This window comes from Oryctolagus cuniculus, chromosome 5 (assembly GCF_964237555.1).
Source record: "Oryctolagus cuniculus chromosome 5, mOryCun1.1, whole genome shotgun sequence".
NCBI classification, from domain to species: Eukaryota; Metazoa; Chordata; class Mammalia; order Lagomorpha; family Leporidae; genus Oryctolagus; species Oryctolagus cuniculus.
In genome coordinates this window covers 99,228,053-99,242,735 of record NC_091436.1, presented here as the reverse complement: position 1 = coordinate 99,242,735, position 14,683 = coordinate 99,228,053, and the positions used below count along the sequence as shown (strand labels likewise).

General features: G+C 47.1%; 1 protein-coding gene across 2 annotated transcripts; it reads left to right on the top strand.

The window, feature by feature from the left end:
- The first annotated feature begins 3,016 nt into the window (after nt 1-3,016).
- On the top strand, nt 3,017-11,814 carry LOC127487085 (putative KHDC1-like protein). Of its 2 annotated transcripts, XM_070074644.1 has the most exons (5): nt 3,017-3,080; nt 4,996-5,156; nt 10,710-10,829; nt 10,994-11,176; nt 11,483-11,814. In XM_070074644.1, exons 2-5 carry the CDS (start codon nt 5,063-5,065, stop codon nt 11,602-11,604), a joined length of 519 nt encoding a protein of 172 aa, XP_069930745.1. In that variant the 5' UTR covers nt 3,017-3,080; nt 4,996-5,062; the 3' UTR covers nt 11,605-11,814. The 2 variants fall into 2 exon arrangements, with proteins under 2 accessions (XP_069930745.1, XP_051687494.1); XM_051831534.2 differs by lacking the exons at nt 3,017-3,080; nt 4,996-5,156 and having other exon boundaries at nt 9,395-10,829.
- Nucleotides 11,815-14,683: the final 2,869 nt, after the last annotated feature.

Sequence of the window (14,683 nt, the reverse complement as noted above, 5' to 3'; positions counted from 1 at the left end):
CGACCCAAGGCATTCCAAGTGGGATTTTAACTGCTGTGACACATGTCCACCCCTGCAAAGATTTGTTAATGATTATGTATATTGAATAACATTTGTAAAATCATAAGACTAGTATGCTAGATTCTCTTAAATGTTGAAGATTTTTTCGGGGCTGGTGTTTTGCCACAGTGGGTTAAGCCATAGCTTGCAAGGCCAGCATCCCATAAGGACACTGGTTCATGTCCCAGCTGCTCCACTTCCTCTCCAGGTCCCTACTAATGCACCTGGGAAAGCAGAAGTCCTTGGGACCCTGCACCCACATGGGAAACCTAGCTGGAGTTTTAGGTTCTGGACTTGGGCCTGGCCCAATCCTGGCCATTGTAGCCATTTAGGGAGTGAACCAACAGATGGAACATCTTTCTATCCCTGTTTCTGTCTCTCCCTCTCTCTGAAACTCTGAAGTTTAAATAAATAAATAAATAAATAAATGAATACTTTGTTGTTGTTGTTTGAAGAGGGCTGGTGTTGTGGTGCAGTGGGTTAAGCTGCCACCTGGGATGCTGGCATTCCATATAAACACCGGTTTTGGTTCCAGCTGCTCTGCTTCCAACCCAGCTCCCTGCTAATGTGCATGGGAACACAGCATAAGTAGTCTAAGTGCTTGGGTCCCTGCCATCCTCTCTGGAGAACTGGATGGAGTTCCTGACTCTTGCCTTTAGACTCACCTAGCCCTGGCTGTTTGCGGCCATTTGGGGAGTAAACCAGTGGATAGAAGATCTCTTATCTCTTCCTATATCTCTGTCACTCTGCCTTACAAATCAATTTTTTAAAAAAATCTTTCTTACAATCATTTTGAAATACCGTCATGTGTTGTAAATATCTTTCAGTTCTGTGGCTTGCCTTTTTCAGTTTCTTAATAGTATCATTTGGAAGTGCTTTAAATTTTAATGTCTTTTCATCTACAAGTTGTTCTTTCATGCTTGATTTTTTGTGTGTGTTTCCTATTGAATAAATGTATTTTTTCCTTGAGATCTAAGGGCCCCATTTGTCTGCTAGAGACTTTATTGTTTTGCATTTAATTTATCACTTGTCTGAAATTCATTTTTTTTTATTTCATTTATTTGAGAATCAGAGAGAGGCAGAGAGTGGGGCAGTAGGGGCTCAAACCAGTGCCCATATGGGATGCCAGTGCTGCAGGTGGCAGCTTACCCCGCTACACCACAGCACTGGCCCCAAGATGCATTATTACACTTGCCTGTCGCCAAGCTTGTAATCTTGACTCCTCCGGGTTCCTGACCAGCCAGTCATACCATTCACCACTGCCTGTGAGTCTGTCTGTTAACCTGGGTCATCTTCCACGTAGTGGGTCGCCAAGTGCACTGTCTAAAGGTCTTTTTCTTGGGAGTACTTCTGCTAAAGTTTTGGAATTCCTGTTCTACGTTAATGCGTCAACCAAGCTTAGAAATAGCCACCCAATTCTGTTGTTGTGTGTCTTCTCATTGGTACACCATCCAGACTCACCAGTGATGACAGTTTTAACAATATTACTAATTCATCCTGAGCTGTCGAATGGATTCCAGGCCTTTGAGCTCCACATGGATCAGGCGGTGGATGTGGGATGCCTTGGGAAGGGGCATGCCCTGGGAGAGACAGCTCTCTTAACTGACAGCTGCTCAATACTTTCTGCCTCAAGTTCTCCCATCATAGCGGGGAGCTCGTTCTTGAAGGGTGTTGAGAGAGACATGCCAAAGCTCGCCACATCATGTGAGATTTTTTGCCCTTTGTCTGAGACCAAGACAGGCTTGATAAGACAGCACTAACAAGGCCTAGAGAATCAAGATTTTTGTTGAGCAATGCTTCGAAGAGTGTTCAGACAAGTTGCAGCCAGTGGGAATGGGAGGGTGGAGGGCAAGTGGGAAGTTGAAAGCACCACCTGGTTCGTCAAAGTATTTATGTCTGTAAAGTATTTCTAAAAAAAAAAAATGAAATATTTCTTTCTTTGTCATGAGAAATTCTGCATGCTCACCTAGGAATTTTCTTAAAAAATGGAAGAGTTTAACTGCTAAGTGGAAAGTTTATTGTGTGACTGCTGCCTGTCATCTCAGCTATAAATGAGGGAACGGTCCTCTCCATCATCAGCTTCTCCTTCCCACAGTTCAGGGAAGGAAGTCTGTGAGAGCAGGACCTTAGGAGTTGGCGTTGTGGGCAACAGGTGAAGTCACTACTTGCCTCACAGGCGTTCCACATCAGAGCACCAGTTCAAGTCCTGGCTGCTCCACGTCTGATCCAGCTCCCTGCTAATGTCCCTGAGAAAGCAGCTGATGGCCCAAGCACCTGGACCCATGCACCCACGGGGGAGACCCAGGTGGAGTTCCAGGCTCCAGGCTTCAGTCTGGACCAGCCCCAGCCATTGCAGCCACCTGGGGAGTGAACCAGTGGATGCAAGATCTCTCTCCCTCTCTGTCACTCTTCCTTTTGAATAAATAAATCTTAATAGACCAGGAGCTGAGAAATCAGTATGGGTAATAATTAGTAATATGATGTGAACTATGTAAAGGATCTGTTTGGAAATCTCCTTTGATATATTTCTGTCAGTATTCTGAATTTTTCCTTTACAGCTTAGAAGAAAACAATGAGTTAAGACCAGGCAGGGAACATAATCTCCTAATCGCTGATGTATTCTCCTTCTGGTCTGGCTGCGGGGTGAGGCGGGAGTGGATATAGCTATCACTGGCTACTCAGAAGAGTAAGCAGTTTTGCTGAACCATGTGTATAAACCTAGTGGTTTTTTCCCTCCCCCTGTTGGAACATGATTATCTATAGTGAGTTTTTAAAATTTGAAGTACTTTGGAAACCAGCTGAAAAATTGAGGCAAAAAGATGTTCCATTTCTCTCTCAAAAAACTGGCTGATATCTGTCTAAATAAGGCCAGAGTTTGTGAACTCAAGAGGCTTCCATTGCCTTGGCAGCTCATGACAAGAGTCTTGGGTGATTACTGATGTCATAAATAAGGGTGTCAATTGTTAACAACGGGAGTCACTGTACACCTACTCCCCATGCAGGATCTCTGTCTTTAATGTGTTGTACTATGTGGATTAACGGTAAAACTACTACTCAAACAGTACTCTATACTTTGTGTGTCTGTGTGGGTGCAGTCTGTTGAAATCTTTACTTAGTATATACCAAGTTGATCTTCTGTATCTAAAGATAATTGAAAATGAATCTTGATGAAGAATGGGATAGGAGAGGGAGTGGGAGATGGGATGGTTGAGGGTGGGAGGGAGGTTATGGGGGGAAAAGCTGCTCTAATTCAAAAGTTGTACTTTGGAAAATTATATTTATTAAACATAAGTTTTTTAAAAACTTACTGATACCAAAATAGTTTTGTAGGAAGAATTTTGTTCGTAGGTATAGTAAGGTGACTATAGTTCACAATACCTATTATATATATATATATTTATATATATATATATTTTACAAGAAGGGTGGACAGTGAGAGAGAGAGACAGAGAGAAAGGTCTTCCTTTGCCGTTGGTTCACCCTCCAATGGCCACCACGGTCGGCATGCTGCGGCTGGCGCGCTGCGGCGGGCACAACGTGCTGATCCAATGGCAGGAGCCAGGTACTTACCCTGGTCTCCCATGGGGTGCAGGGCCCAACGACTTGGGGCATCTTTCACTACACCCCCGGGACACAGCAGAAAGCTGGCCTGGAAGAGGGACAACCGGGACAGAATGCGGCGCCCCAACCGGGACTAGAACCCGGTGTGCCAGCGTTGCAAGGTGGAGGATTAGCCTATTGAGCCGCAGCACTGGCCCACCTATGATATTTTATGAAGACCTAAGAGGAGCTCAAAACCACCAAACAAATACATGATAAGGAGATGGATATCCTAATTACCCTGATTTGATCAGTCATATTGTATGCAGATGTTGAAGTATCACACTATATCCCATAGATATATGCATTGATTACATGCTGATTAAAATGAAAAATAAAAGAACTAGCTGGGAATAAAACTAAGGTCAGACTGAGCTCCATCTGGTGGCTAACACTGACAATAGTTCCTGGAATTAGGAGCTGGCCATAATTGGAAATGCCACAATTATCTTTAAAATAATGGAAAATAAATCATGGCATGAAAGAAGCCAAATCAGCAGGGTCAATGTAGTGTTTGACAGGGCTTGTAGGCCTCTTGCCCAGACTTGAAAAGAAAAATAAAAAGTCACCCTTTCTTTCTATGGCAAAACAACCAATATGAACATTGAGAGTGGCAAATTGAGGACACAAGGGAATGGAACCAATCCTCATAGGAGAGGAAGGTCACGAGCAGGAGACACACGGGGTTGGAAGTCTGAATGCACAGATGAGACTGCTAAATGGGCACCAGAGGGGCCTGACCGAGTGGATGGGGTGGGGAGCGAACCTGTTCTGCACCTCTCAGCTGGAAGAATGGGAACACAGGTCAGCTCTCAACTCCAACAATTAGAGAAAAAAGAAGAACACTAAAGCAAAACTGAAAAAGAAAGAAAATGTTAGAGCAGAAGCCAAGGGGAAAAGAAAAACAAAATAGAACAAAAACAAAAGCTGATGTCTGAGAAAAGATTAGAAAGATGTGAGTCCATAGTGAGATTGTGTGTGTGTGTGTGTGTGTGTGTGTGTGTGTATAAAATCATATAAATGAGGGAGAGAAGACTGGTTTTCCATACAGAAGAATTCTAAATGATGCATGTAGATACTGTCCCAGGGAGGTGGAGCATACCTCCTGGTTTCATCATTAGGTATAAGCTGTACATTGTGACTTCCTTCAAAAGAACACAGCATGGAAAGGGGAGAGAGATTTAAGTTTGTCACATAAAAACCTGACAAGGATTGCCTCAGCCAGATGATCAAGGTCAACATTAAAAGTCAAGTCAATTAGGGGAGGCATGGTGCAATGGGCTATGCCACGGTTGGGATACCTGCATCCTGTATTGGAGTGCCTGGGACTGGGTCTTGTCTCTGCTTCCCTTCCAGCTTCCCTGCCAGTGTTCCTGGGATGCAGCAGATGATGGCTTCAGTTACTTAGGTCCCTGCCACCCACATGGGAGACCTGGATGGAGTTCCTGGTTCCTGGCTTTGGGTTGGCCCAGCCCTGGCTACTGTAGGCTTTTGGAGAGTGAACCAGCTGACTGAAGGTAGATTTTTTTTCCTCTCTCTCATTCTCTCTCTTCCTATCTTTCCACCTCTGTCATTCTTCCTTTCAAATATGAATTGATATGATGTGATGAAGGTGGCACTTGTGTGATCTTCCTTAAAACTCATAGCTGAAATTAATCATGAGAGAAATGTCATGCAAACTCCACTAGAGGGCATCTTATAACACACTTAACAATTCTTAAAACTATCAAGATCATCAAAAACAAGCGATGTTTGAGAATCTTTGACAGCCAAGAGTTACCTAAGGAGACGTGATGGCTAAATGCAATGTGGTATCTTAGGATTCTAGAGCCAAAAAAAGACATTAGGTAAAACTAATCAGAATAAGGAAGTAGAATAAAGCATACTATTAACTAATTAATACTGTAACTATTTTTGAACATTTCTCTCTTACCATTTTTTAAATGTTTATTTGTTTATTTCAAAGGCAGAGTTACATAGAGGCAGAGAGAGAGAGGTCTTCCATCCACTGGTTTACTCCCCAGATGGCCACAGTGCCCAGAGCTGCACCAATGCCAAGCCAGGAGCCAAGAGTTTCTTCTGGGTCTCCCACATGAGTGCAGGGGTCCAAGTGTCTGGGCCATCTTCCACTGCTTTCCCAGGCCATAGCAGAGAGCTGGATCACAAGTGGAGCAGCCAGGACTGGAACCAGTGCCCATATGGGATGCCGGCACTGTAGGCCATGCTTATTCTCTATGCCATAGCACCGAGCCTAATACTCTAACTATTGAATCATCAATTGTAACAGTCATATCACAAGGTAATAATAGGGAAAGCTGAGTGTTGAGTAAATGGGTGGGTATTCCCAGTATCTTTTTGCAATTTTTCTGAAAATGTAAAACTATTCTAAAAAATTGTTTATTTAAAAAAATAAAATAGTAAGAATTGTGGCAAGCCTTACCGAGAAACAGAGGAAAGATGCAGATAAAGTGAGGGGGGGTGGACATCAAGAGGCACCACAGGACTAAAACACATTTAGTGGGCCAGCGCCTGCAGTGCCAGCATCCCATAGGGACACCAGCTTCTCTCTCTCTCTCAGTAACTCTGACTTTCCAATAAATAAATGAATAAATCTTAAAAAAAAAAAAGTTTGAAATCCACGTATAGCCTTCCTAACACACATCTCCCACACTTTCTGAAAACTTCTACAGTGTACTCTCTTGGGGCTCAGACCCAAGTGTAAACGCAAAACTTGTTTCCTATAGACCTTATACCATGGCCTGAAGGAAAGTGTTAAAACTTTGGTTCACTCCCCAAATGGCCACAATATCCTGGCTGGGCCAGGCTGAGGCTGGGAGCCTGGAACTTCATCTGGGCTCCCATGCTGAGTGGCAGGGCCATCTTCTGCTGCCTTCCCAGATGAATTAGCAGGGAGCTGGATCAGAAGGGGAGCAGCCAGGACTTCAACCAGTGCTCTGCGATGCAGCTGAACCACTGCATCACGCTATTGGCCAAGGGAAGGCATTATATATGTGTCGTGGTTGGCTGGCATTGTGACTGCCATGTGTTAGATAGCACCAGGTGTGGAGTTTCCCACTTAGGATGTCATGCGCTCAATCAGTTCTGGATCTGGAACATTTCCGATTTCAGGTTAGGGCTGCTCAACCTGTATAGCATGTTTCAAGAGATGAGAGCAACAGTCAACAGAGGAGTACACCATCTAGTGAAACTCTCTTTTGAAAGGAAAAAGGGCCAATGTTGTGGCATAGCTGGAAAAGCTGCAACACCGGCATCCCATATGGCGCCAGATGGAGACCCAGCTGCTCCCCTTCTGATCCAGCTCCCTGCTAATGTGCCTGGGAAAGCAGTAGAAGATGGCCCAAGTCCTTGGACCCCTGCACCCACGTGGGAGACCTGGAAGCAGCCCGGGGCTCTTGGCTTCTGGCTGGCCCAGCCCCTGCCATTGTGGCTATTTGGGGAGTAAACTGGCAGGTGGAAGATTTCTCTCTCTCTCTCTCTCTCTCACTCTCTCTCTCCCCTTCTCTCTAATCTGGCTTTCAAATAAATAAGTCAATCTTTTGGAAAAAAAAAAAAAGGTGGGTGAAATGAAGGTAGTTTTCCTGGAGAAAAAGTAAGAGTTGATAGTCTAAGTAACATTCATGAGTAGAACTTTAAAATAGAGTACTATAGGAAGAAGGAAAAGAAGGGAGTTTTGGGGCGATTGGAAGATTAAACAGCTCTATCTAATTATACCATCTCAAAAGTCCATTAGATTCCAGTACAAAAAAAAAAAAAAGTTAAAAAGATAATTGTAATTAGCAAATAAGAAACATAACAGAAGGGGGCAGTGTTGTGGCACAACAGGTTAAGCTGCCTTCTGCAATGCTGCCATCCAGTGTGGGCGCAGGATAGTGTATTTGCCTAAGCATGACTAGCACAAAACACTCTGTCAGAACCACAAGGCTACTCTGACATTTTACAAAAGGTACCTTGGCAAACACTTCTGCCCAACAACTCTACTCAGCTGAGCACCAGTGTTATTCTTCCTATTGACCACTCGGGCTAGAATGGTTCCAAAACATCTTTTACATCTTCCTCCATTTTGCTTTTCAGTTTCCCCTTGCCTCAAGCTCTTTGCACATGCTCATCGTTTACTCTGGCATACAAATCTCCCATTGCAATGCTTCCGAAGTAAATACCTTGATTATTATACAGAGTTACAGAGAGGTAGAGACAGAGAGAGAGGTCTTCCATCTGCTGGTTCACTACTCAGATGGCCACAACAGCGCCATGACTCACTTGGCTAATCCTCTGCCTGCAGCACTGGCATCCCATATGGACACGGGTTCTAGTCCCGGTTGCTCCTCTTCCAGTCCAGCTCTCTGCTATGCCCCAGGAGTGCAGTGGAGGATGGCCCAAGTGCTTGGGCCCTGAACCCGCATTGGAGACCAGAGGAAGCACCTGGCTCCTGGCTTCGGACTGGTATAGCACCGGCCTTGGGGGCCATTTGGGGAGTGAACCAATAGAAGGAAGACCTCTCTCTCTCTCTCTCTCTCTCTCTCTCTCTCACTGTCTGTAACTCTACCTGTCAAATAAAAAAAAAAAAGATTCAGCAATTTTCATTTTCTTTCTTCATCTGCTATTGCATTTCTCTGCCACCAGAGCGAAGAGAAAACTCCTGCGCATTTTTCTCAGGAAATGATCACTTTCAATTGCATCAATTGATGACATTTCACCCTCCAACTGATTTTTTTTAAGATTTATTTATTTTACTTGAAATTCAGAGTTACACAGAGAGAGGAGAGGCAGAGAGAGACAGTGAGAGACAGAGGTCCTCCACCTGATGGTTCACTCCCCAGTTGGCTGCAACAGCCAGAGATGTGCCGATCCGAAGACAGGAGCTTTTTCTGGGTCTCCCACATGGGTACAGGGGCCCAAGGACTTGGACCACCTTCCTCTGCTTCCTCAGGCCACAGCAGAGAGCTAGATAAGAAGTGGAACAGCAAGGTCTCGAACCAGCGCCCATATGGGATGCCGGCGCTTCAGGCCAGGGCGTTAACCCACTGCACCACAGCACCAGCCCCCAAAAATCTCTTTCCAACACTTCAAGAGGCAGTTTTTCCTCTCTGGTCATTCTGGAACTGAATTTTCCTCATAATACTCATCTTGACTTTCAACTCTATCAAAACTCAGCTATCTCTCAGAGAGAGAGAATGAATGAATCTCCAAAGAATAATGATATCTGCTTGGGACTAAGAAGCATTGCAATGCAGTCATTGATGTGTGCCAGAGTCATTGATGAGCATATGCAAAGTGGTTGGGGCCAGGGGAAACTTTGAAAAGCAAACTGGAGGAGGATGTAGATGTGTTGGAACAATCTTTGGAACAGTCCTAGCCCCATTGGTTAATACGAAGGGTAACAGTGGAGTGGGGCTGAGCAGAGAATCGCTGGGCAGAAAGTTTGCAAAGGCCAATTCTGTGAACTGTTGCAGTGACCTTTGTGTGAGTTGTGGTGCCAGCAGAGTGTTTTGTGGTATTTGTGATTAGACAATCATGCCTAAGCACTCTTCCTCATAATGTCCCAAGTTGATTTGTTTATTGTCAGAATTGACACAAGAGCCTCTTATTTTCTTTTTATTTGAAAGACAGAGTTATGGAGAAGTAAAGGGAGGGAGGAAGGAAGGTAGAGAGAGAGAGAGAGAGGGAGAGAGAGAGAGAATGTCTTCCATCTGTGGTACACTTGCTAAACGGTACGATGGGTAGAGCTGAGCTGATCTGAAGCCAGGAGCCAAGAGCTTCTTCTGGGTCTCCCATGTGGGTGCACAGACCCAAGGACTTGGGCCATCTTCTACTGCTTTTCCAGGCCATAACAGAGAGCTGGATCAGAAGTGGAGCAGCCAGGACTTCAACCAGCACCCACATGGGATTCAGGCTCTACAGGTGGCAGCTTTACCCACTACACAGGACCCAAGTGCTTCTATTTTGAACCTTGACAAGTCCGATCCAAGTTTGGCCCTGAGAAACCAAAGACTGGTTTTGACATTCTTGCCACAATGCATTGAGATGTCTGAAGTTGTTGAATGGAAAAGACTGAGGGATGCATAGAGAACTGGTAAACTTCCGAGTGTATCTGTGGTGGTGTTTCTGGAGAGCATTGGTGTGAATGTCAGTGAACCCAGTGGAGAACTCTGGGATCTGGATCAGTGGTCCTTGTGCTCACTTGGGCAGCACATATACTAAAATAGGATCAGATAATGTGCTAATGCGCCTGGGAAAGCAGCAGAGGATGGCCCAAGTCCTTGGGCCCTGCATCCACATGGGAGACCTGGAAGAAGCTCCTGGCTCCTGGCTTCAGATCAGCTCAGCTCTGGCTGTTGCAGCCATCTGAGGAATGAAGTGATGGATGTCTGTCTCTTCCTCCCCTCCCTTCCCCCCACCATGTATGTAAATCTGCCTTTCAAATAAATAAACACATCTTAAAAAAAAAAAAAAAAGTATTCTTCCTACTTCCTGAATGAACGTTGCTAAGAGCAATGCCAAATTGTCCCATTTTAAAACTGAGCTCTGCTTCCCCAGACACCTTTGAATCACACAGACAAATCCTAAAATCGGCTCCTCTTTGCTCCCTCCAGTAAGGGGCATGTCCCTGTATTATTTACTTTCTCTTGATGCAGCCCACACTATAATCCCAGTTTTGTTTGGCTGCCTGTCTGTTGGCTTCCAGTACCTGTCTGATCTAGGGAGCCCCTTCTTGCTCCAGCACCTTCCATTTTCAACCTCTGGCCTGGCTCACATTAAGCTAAGAGGGGCTCTCCAAAATCCTCAGGAATTACAGAGAAGAAAATGTTTGCTTCCTGGACGTCTGAAAAGGCAGTGCTGAGCAAACACCTGGTTGCCTGTGAAAGGACTAAGCCGAGAGTAGATCACTTGATAGGATTTTTGGAGAGGAGCTCTGGCCATTGGATACCCTCCCTAGGGCGGGTCAAGGGAGTGAGGTGTTTGTCTGTATAACAAGGGTCCTGGGTGCTTCTTCCCTTTGACAAGTTTTGTTTCAACCCATTGGCTGCTTCTACTCCGTTCTGAGTCCGTAGTAGCAATGTCGGGCACGGGACAGAGCGCTCCCATCGTGACGCCGTGGTGGACGGTACCTGCGAACTTTGAGGACCCAGTGAACCTTCTCGTTGAAGATGAAGAAGTGGAGCAAATATTCGGTAGGTAGCCCTTGTCTGCACCTCCTTCCCAGCCCTCCCAGGGTTCCCAGCCTTCTTCATCCTCTGACTCCCGACTGTCCCAGCTTCCCACCTCCAAGGTCACCTCTCCATCCCCCAAGGGCTGGTGGTTCACATGTCCTGTCCCCCGCCTCTCCTGCTCACAGGCCAAGATGACAAGTACCTCCGGTGCATCGAGGAGCACAGTAACACCCTCATTCAACTGGACAGATACTATGTGGCCTGCAGCTACACTCGCATCATCATCACCGGACCTGTTAGGGCACAACGATGGCTGATGTACATGATGAGTTGCCTCAGGATCGACCATCCTGACCTTCAGGCCGAAGGTAGGTCTGCCTGCTGGAATTGTGGCTGACGGCTTCATAGTCAGGTCCTGACAGCGCTGGGTATTTTTCAAATCTGTGGGAGAATTGCCTGAGTCCCTGGGAAAGCAGGGGGCAGGAACCGTTGCCGATTCTGGGGCCAGCAGTCAGTCAGGGAGGAGAAGGCGGTGGGGAGGTGGGAATGAGACACCTGGGAAGGCCTGAGTTGGGGTGACATCCAGCCCTGCGATGTCCTCGGGTGGGTTCTGGCCTGCTCTGGGTTCCCAGTCACGGGCCCTGCCTCACCACCTCTGGGCACTCCCGTCACAGGCCTTCAGATGCTGCAGCATGTGCGCAGTGAACCGCTGACCAAGGAGGACATTCGTAAGATCGAGGCGGAGCACCAGACCTCTCCCGAAGGCCGTGAGCACGAGTGGGACCACTTCCCTTGAGGATCTTGTGGCTTCGCCTTTCCAGGTGCTCGTTGTTCCTGGGTCTATGGAATTTCAAGCTATCCAATATAAAGGACTGATCATCCTTGCAAAGCTGAGATGAGAGGGGACATCTCGGCCTTGCCCTTGGTGAAGATGTTTGTGTCTCTAGACCAGGGGGCCTGGTCTGCCGCTGTTATACCCTGAGTTAGCCAATAAAGCAGCCGTGTCACGCAGTGCCTTTGACGTGCTGTCCTTTTTCCTTTGGGTCTTGATCCAGCCCAGGAAGGGCTTCCCTTGGGCAGGCCGGATGCTGAGGTCTGGGTAGCTTGTGCTGACTCGGGAAACTCAGCGCAGGGAAGACAAGAGAAAGCAGACGACCTTTACCTACCAAGAGTGCCGCTGTCAGACTGGAAGCATGTTCAGGCTGCTCTGGGTAAAGAGGGAACCCCACGTGGAGCCCCAGTGTTCTCTGGTGTTTCCATACAAACAGTGGGAAGAAAGGGAAAGCAGCAAGAGGGGTCCATTTGGAGACAGCAGTGCTTGGTGAAGGAGCAGCCAGGCAACCTGGTAGACATCGGACAGATCAGACAGCCAGACCTGGTCCTTCACTCTCGGGCATCTGGGGGTGATGTGAATCTGGGGTGAGGGAAGGGGGGTGCCTTAGGCCGTGCTCAGGAAGGAAGTCAGGGCTGAAGGTGCTCCCTGGGCAGGCCCAGCTGCAGTACCACTGGAAGTCGTGGGTGAGACCAACGGGAAAAGCGGGAAACTTCTCAGAAGAGGCAAGAGGCTGAAGATGGACTCTGTGGGAACAGGGACAGTCACAGGATGAAAACAACAAGGAGCTTGGAGAAGTCAAAAGATGCTGAAGCCAGAGAGGCCGAAGACTCTGGTTGTAAAATGCGTATTTGGTGTTCATCTCATTTTCTGACTTAAAGAAGCTCCTGAAATCCATGAAACAAAAATGATAACTGTCCTGTGTACTACGGGTGTTACCTGAGTCCCAGGCAACTTCAGATTGGGTACTGATCACGGGAAAGGATTAGAAGGTTGGGACTCTTTGGGCCATCCCCCAGCCTCTGGGAAGTAGAAGGCACTGGAGGATAAGTTGATCACGCTGATGGATGATTGAATGAAACTTCCATTAACACTCAAAGTGACTGGGTTGGGGAGACTCTGGATAGCTGAGCACATGCAGCTTCCTGCAGAGTGACTTGGTCCTTCCCACATGGCCTGGCCCAATGCAGCTCTTCGCCTGGGTCCTTCCTAATATTCTTTATGTAAACTGATGAATATAAGAGCAGTGGTTCCCTGACTTCTGTAAGCCGCTGTATTGAATGAATTGAATCCTAGGAGGGGCCATGGGAACACTGATACATAGCTGATTTTTTTTTTTTAATTTTTGACAGGCAGAGTGGACAGAGAGAGAGACAGAGAGAAAGGTCTTCCTTTACCGTTGGTTCACCCTCCAATGACCGCTGGGGCCGGCGAGCTGCGCTGATCCGAAGCTGGGAGCCAGGTGCTTCTCCCAGTCTCCCATGGGGTGCAGGGCCCAAGCACTTGGGCCATCCTCCACTGCACTCCTGGGCCACAGCAGAGATCTGGCCTGGAAGAGGGGCAAGCAGGACAGATCTGGTGCCCCGACCGGGACTAGAACCTGGTGTTCCGGCGCCGCAAGGCAGAGGATTAGCCTATTGAGCCCTGGCACCGGCCGATACATAGCTGATTAATCAGAAGTATTGCTGACAAGCTAATTGTCATCTGAAGTAGAGGCATCTAGGGGGACTTAGCCCCTTGTCTATGTTATCTGACAATATTTCCACATAGTGGAAGAGTTAAACTGAACCCAGGGGCTGGCACTGCGGTGTAGCAAGCAAAGTTGCCAGCTGCAATGCTGGCATCCCATATGGGCACCGGTTCGAATCCCGGTTGCTCCATTTCCAATCCAGCTCTCTGCTATGGCCTGGGAAAGCAGTGGACATGGCCCCCAAGTCCTAAATCCTGGCTTTGGATCAGCATAGCTCCAGCATTTGCAGCCATCTGGGGAGTGAACCAGCAGATGGAACCCCTCTCTCTCTCTCTCTCTTTGTCTCTCTCCATCTGTCACTCATTCAGCCTCTACCTCTCTGTAACTCTTTCAAATAAATAAATGTTTATTAAAAAAAATAAAACTAAACCCAGATAGGTCCACTGCAGATGTGCTGGGCTGTTGGTGGGAACAGGTTGGTGAGCAGAGGTTGTGCAATCCTTTTCTGATGAGTGGGAGGATATAAAACACTTCTCCCTCCCCCACACACTTCAGAGACAGAGGGAAGGCTGGTGTTCCAAAGACAGAAGTTCTAACAGTAAGAATTGTTGCGATCTCAGCTGCCGCCTTTTATGTCTCCTAGGCTTCCTATGTGAGTCACGGCACCATTATGTCGTTCCCCCTCTTCGCGGAGGAACGACACAGGACCCTGCGCTGTTCTTTTGTCTGCTCGGCCCTTCCCGGGTTTGCTGCTAGTTCTTCCCGGGTTGGCTGCCGTCCTTCCACCTCCGTGGAGGGGCGGGCCCCCCTGCCACTTTCCCCACCTCCGCGGGTGAGCCGGCTCTCTCGGGGGCTGCTCAGATGTTATTCGGATGTTCCCCTTAGATGTTCCTGGTGCATGTTGTCTCTCTCCTCCTTTATAGTCCTCTTCCACCAATCCCAACTCTGCTACCACACGCCGAGCACGCTGCTCTCCTCCAAAGAGAGGCAGCTGGGTAGAAGCTGTTTGCTCCTCTCCCAGCGCCATATTGTGGGAGAGCAGATGCATAGAATAAGTCTTAATTCCAGTAACTTAGTCTAGTCCGAGTTGCTCCCCACACTCAGCCACTATCAGAAAAGCCAGCAAGGATGCTCCTACTCTCTCTCTTCCTATCTTTCCACCTCTGTCACTCTGCCTTTCAAATAAGAATTGATATGATGTGATGAAGGTGGCACTTCTGTGATCTTAAAACCCATAGCCCAAATCTGACCATGAGAAATGTGATGCAAACTCCACTAGAGGGCATCTTATAACACACTTAGCATACTTAAAACTATCAAGATCATCAAAAGCAAGCGATGTTTGAGAATCTT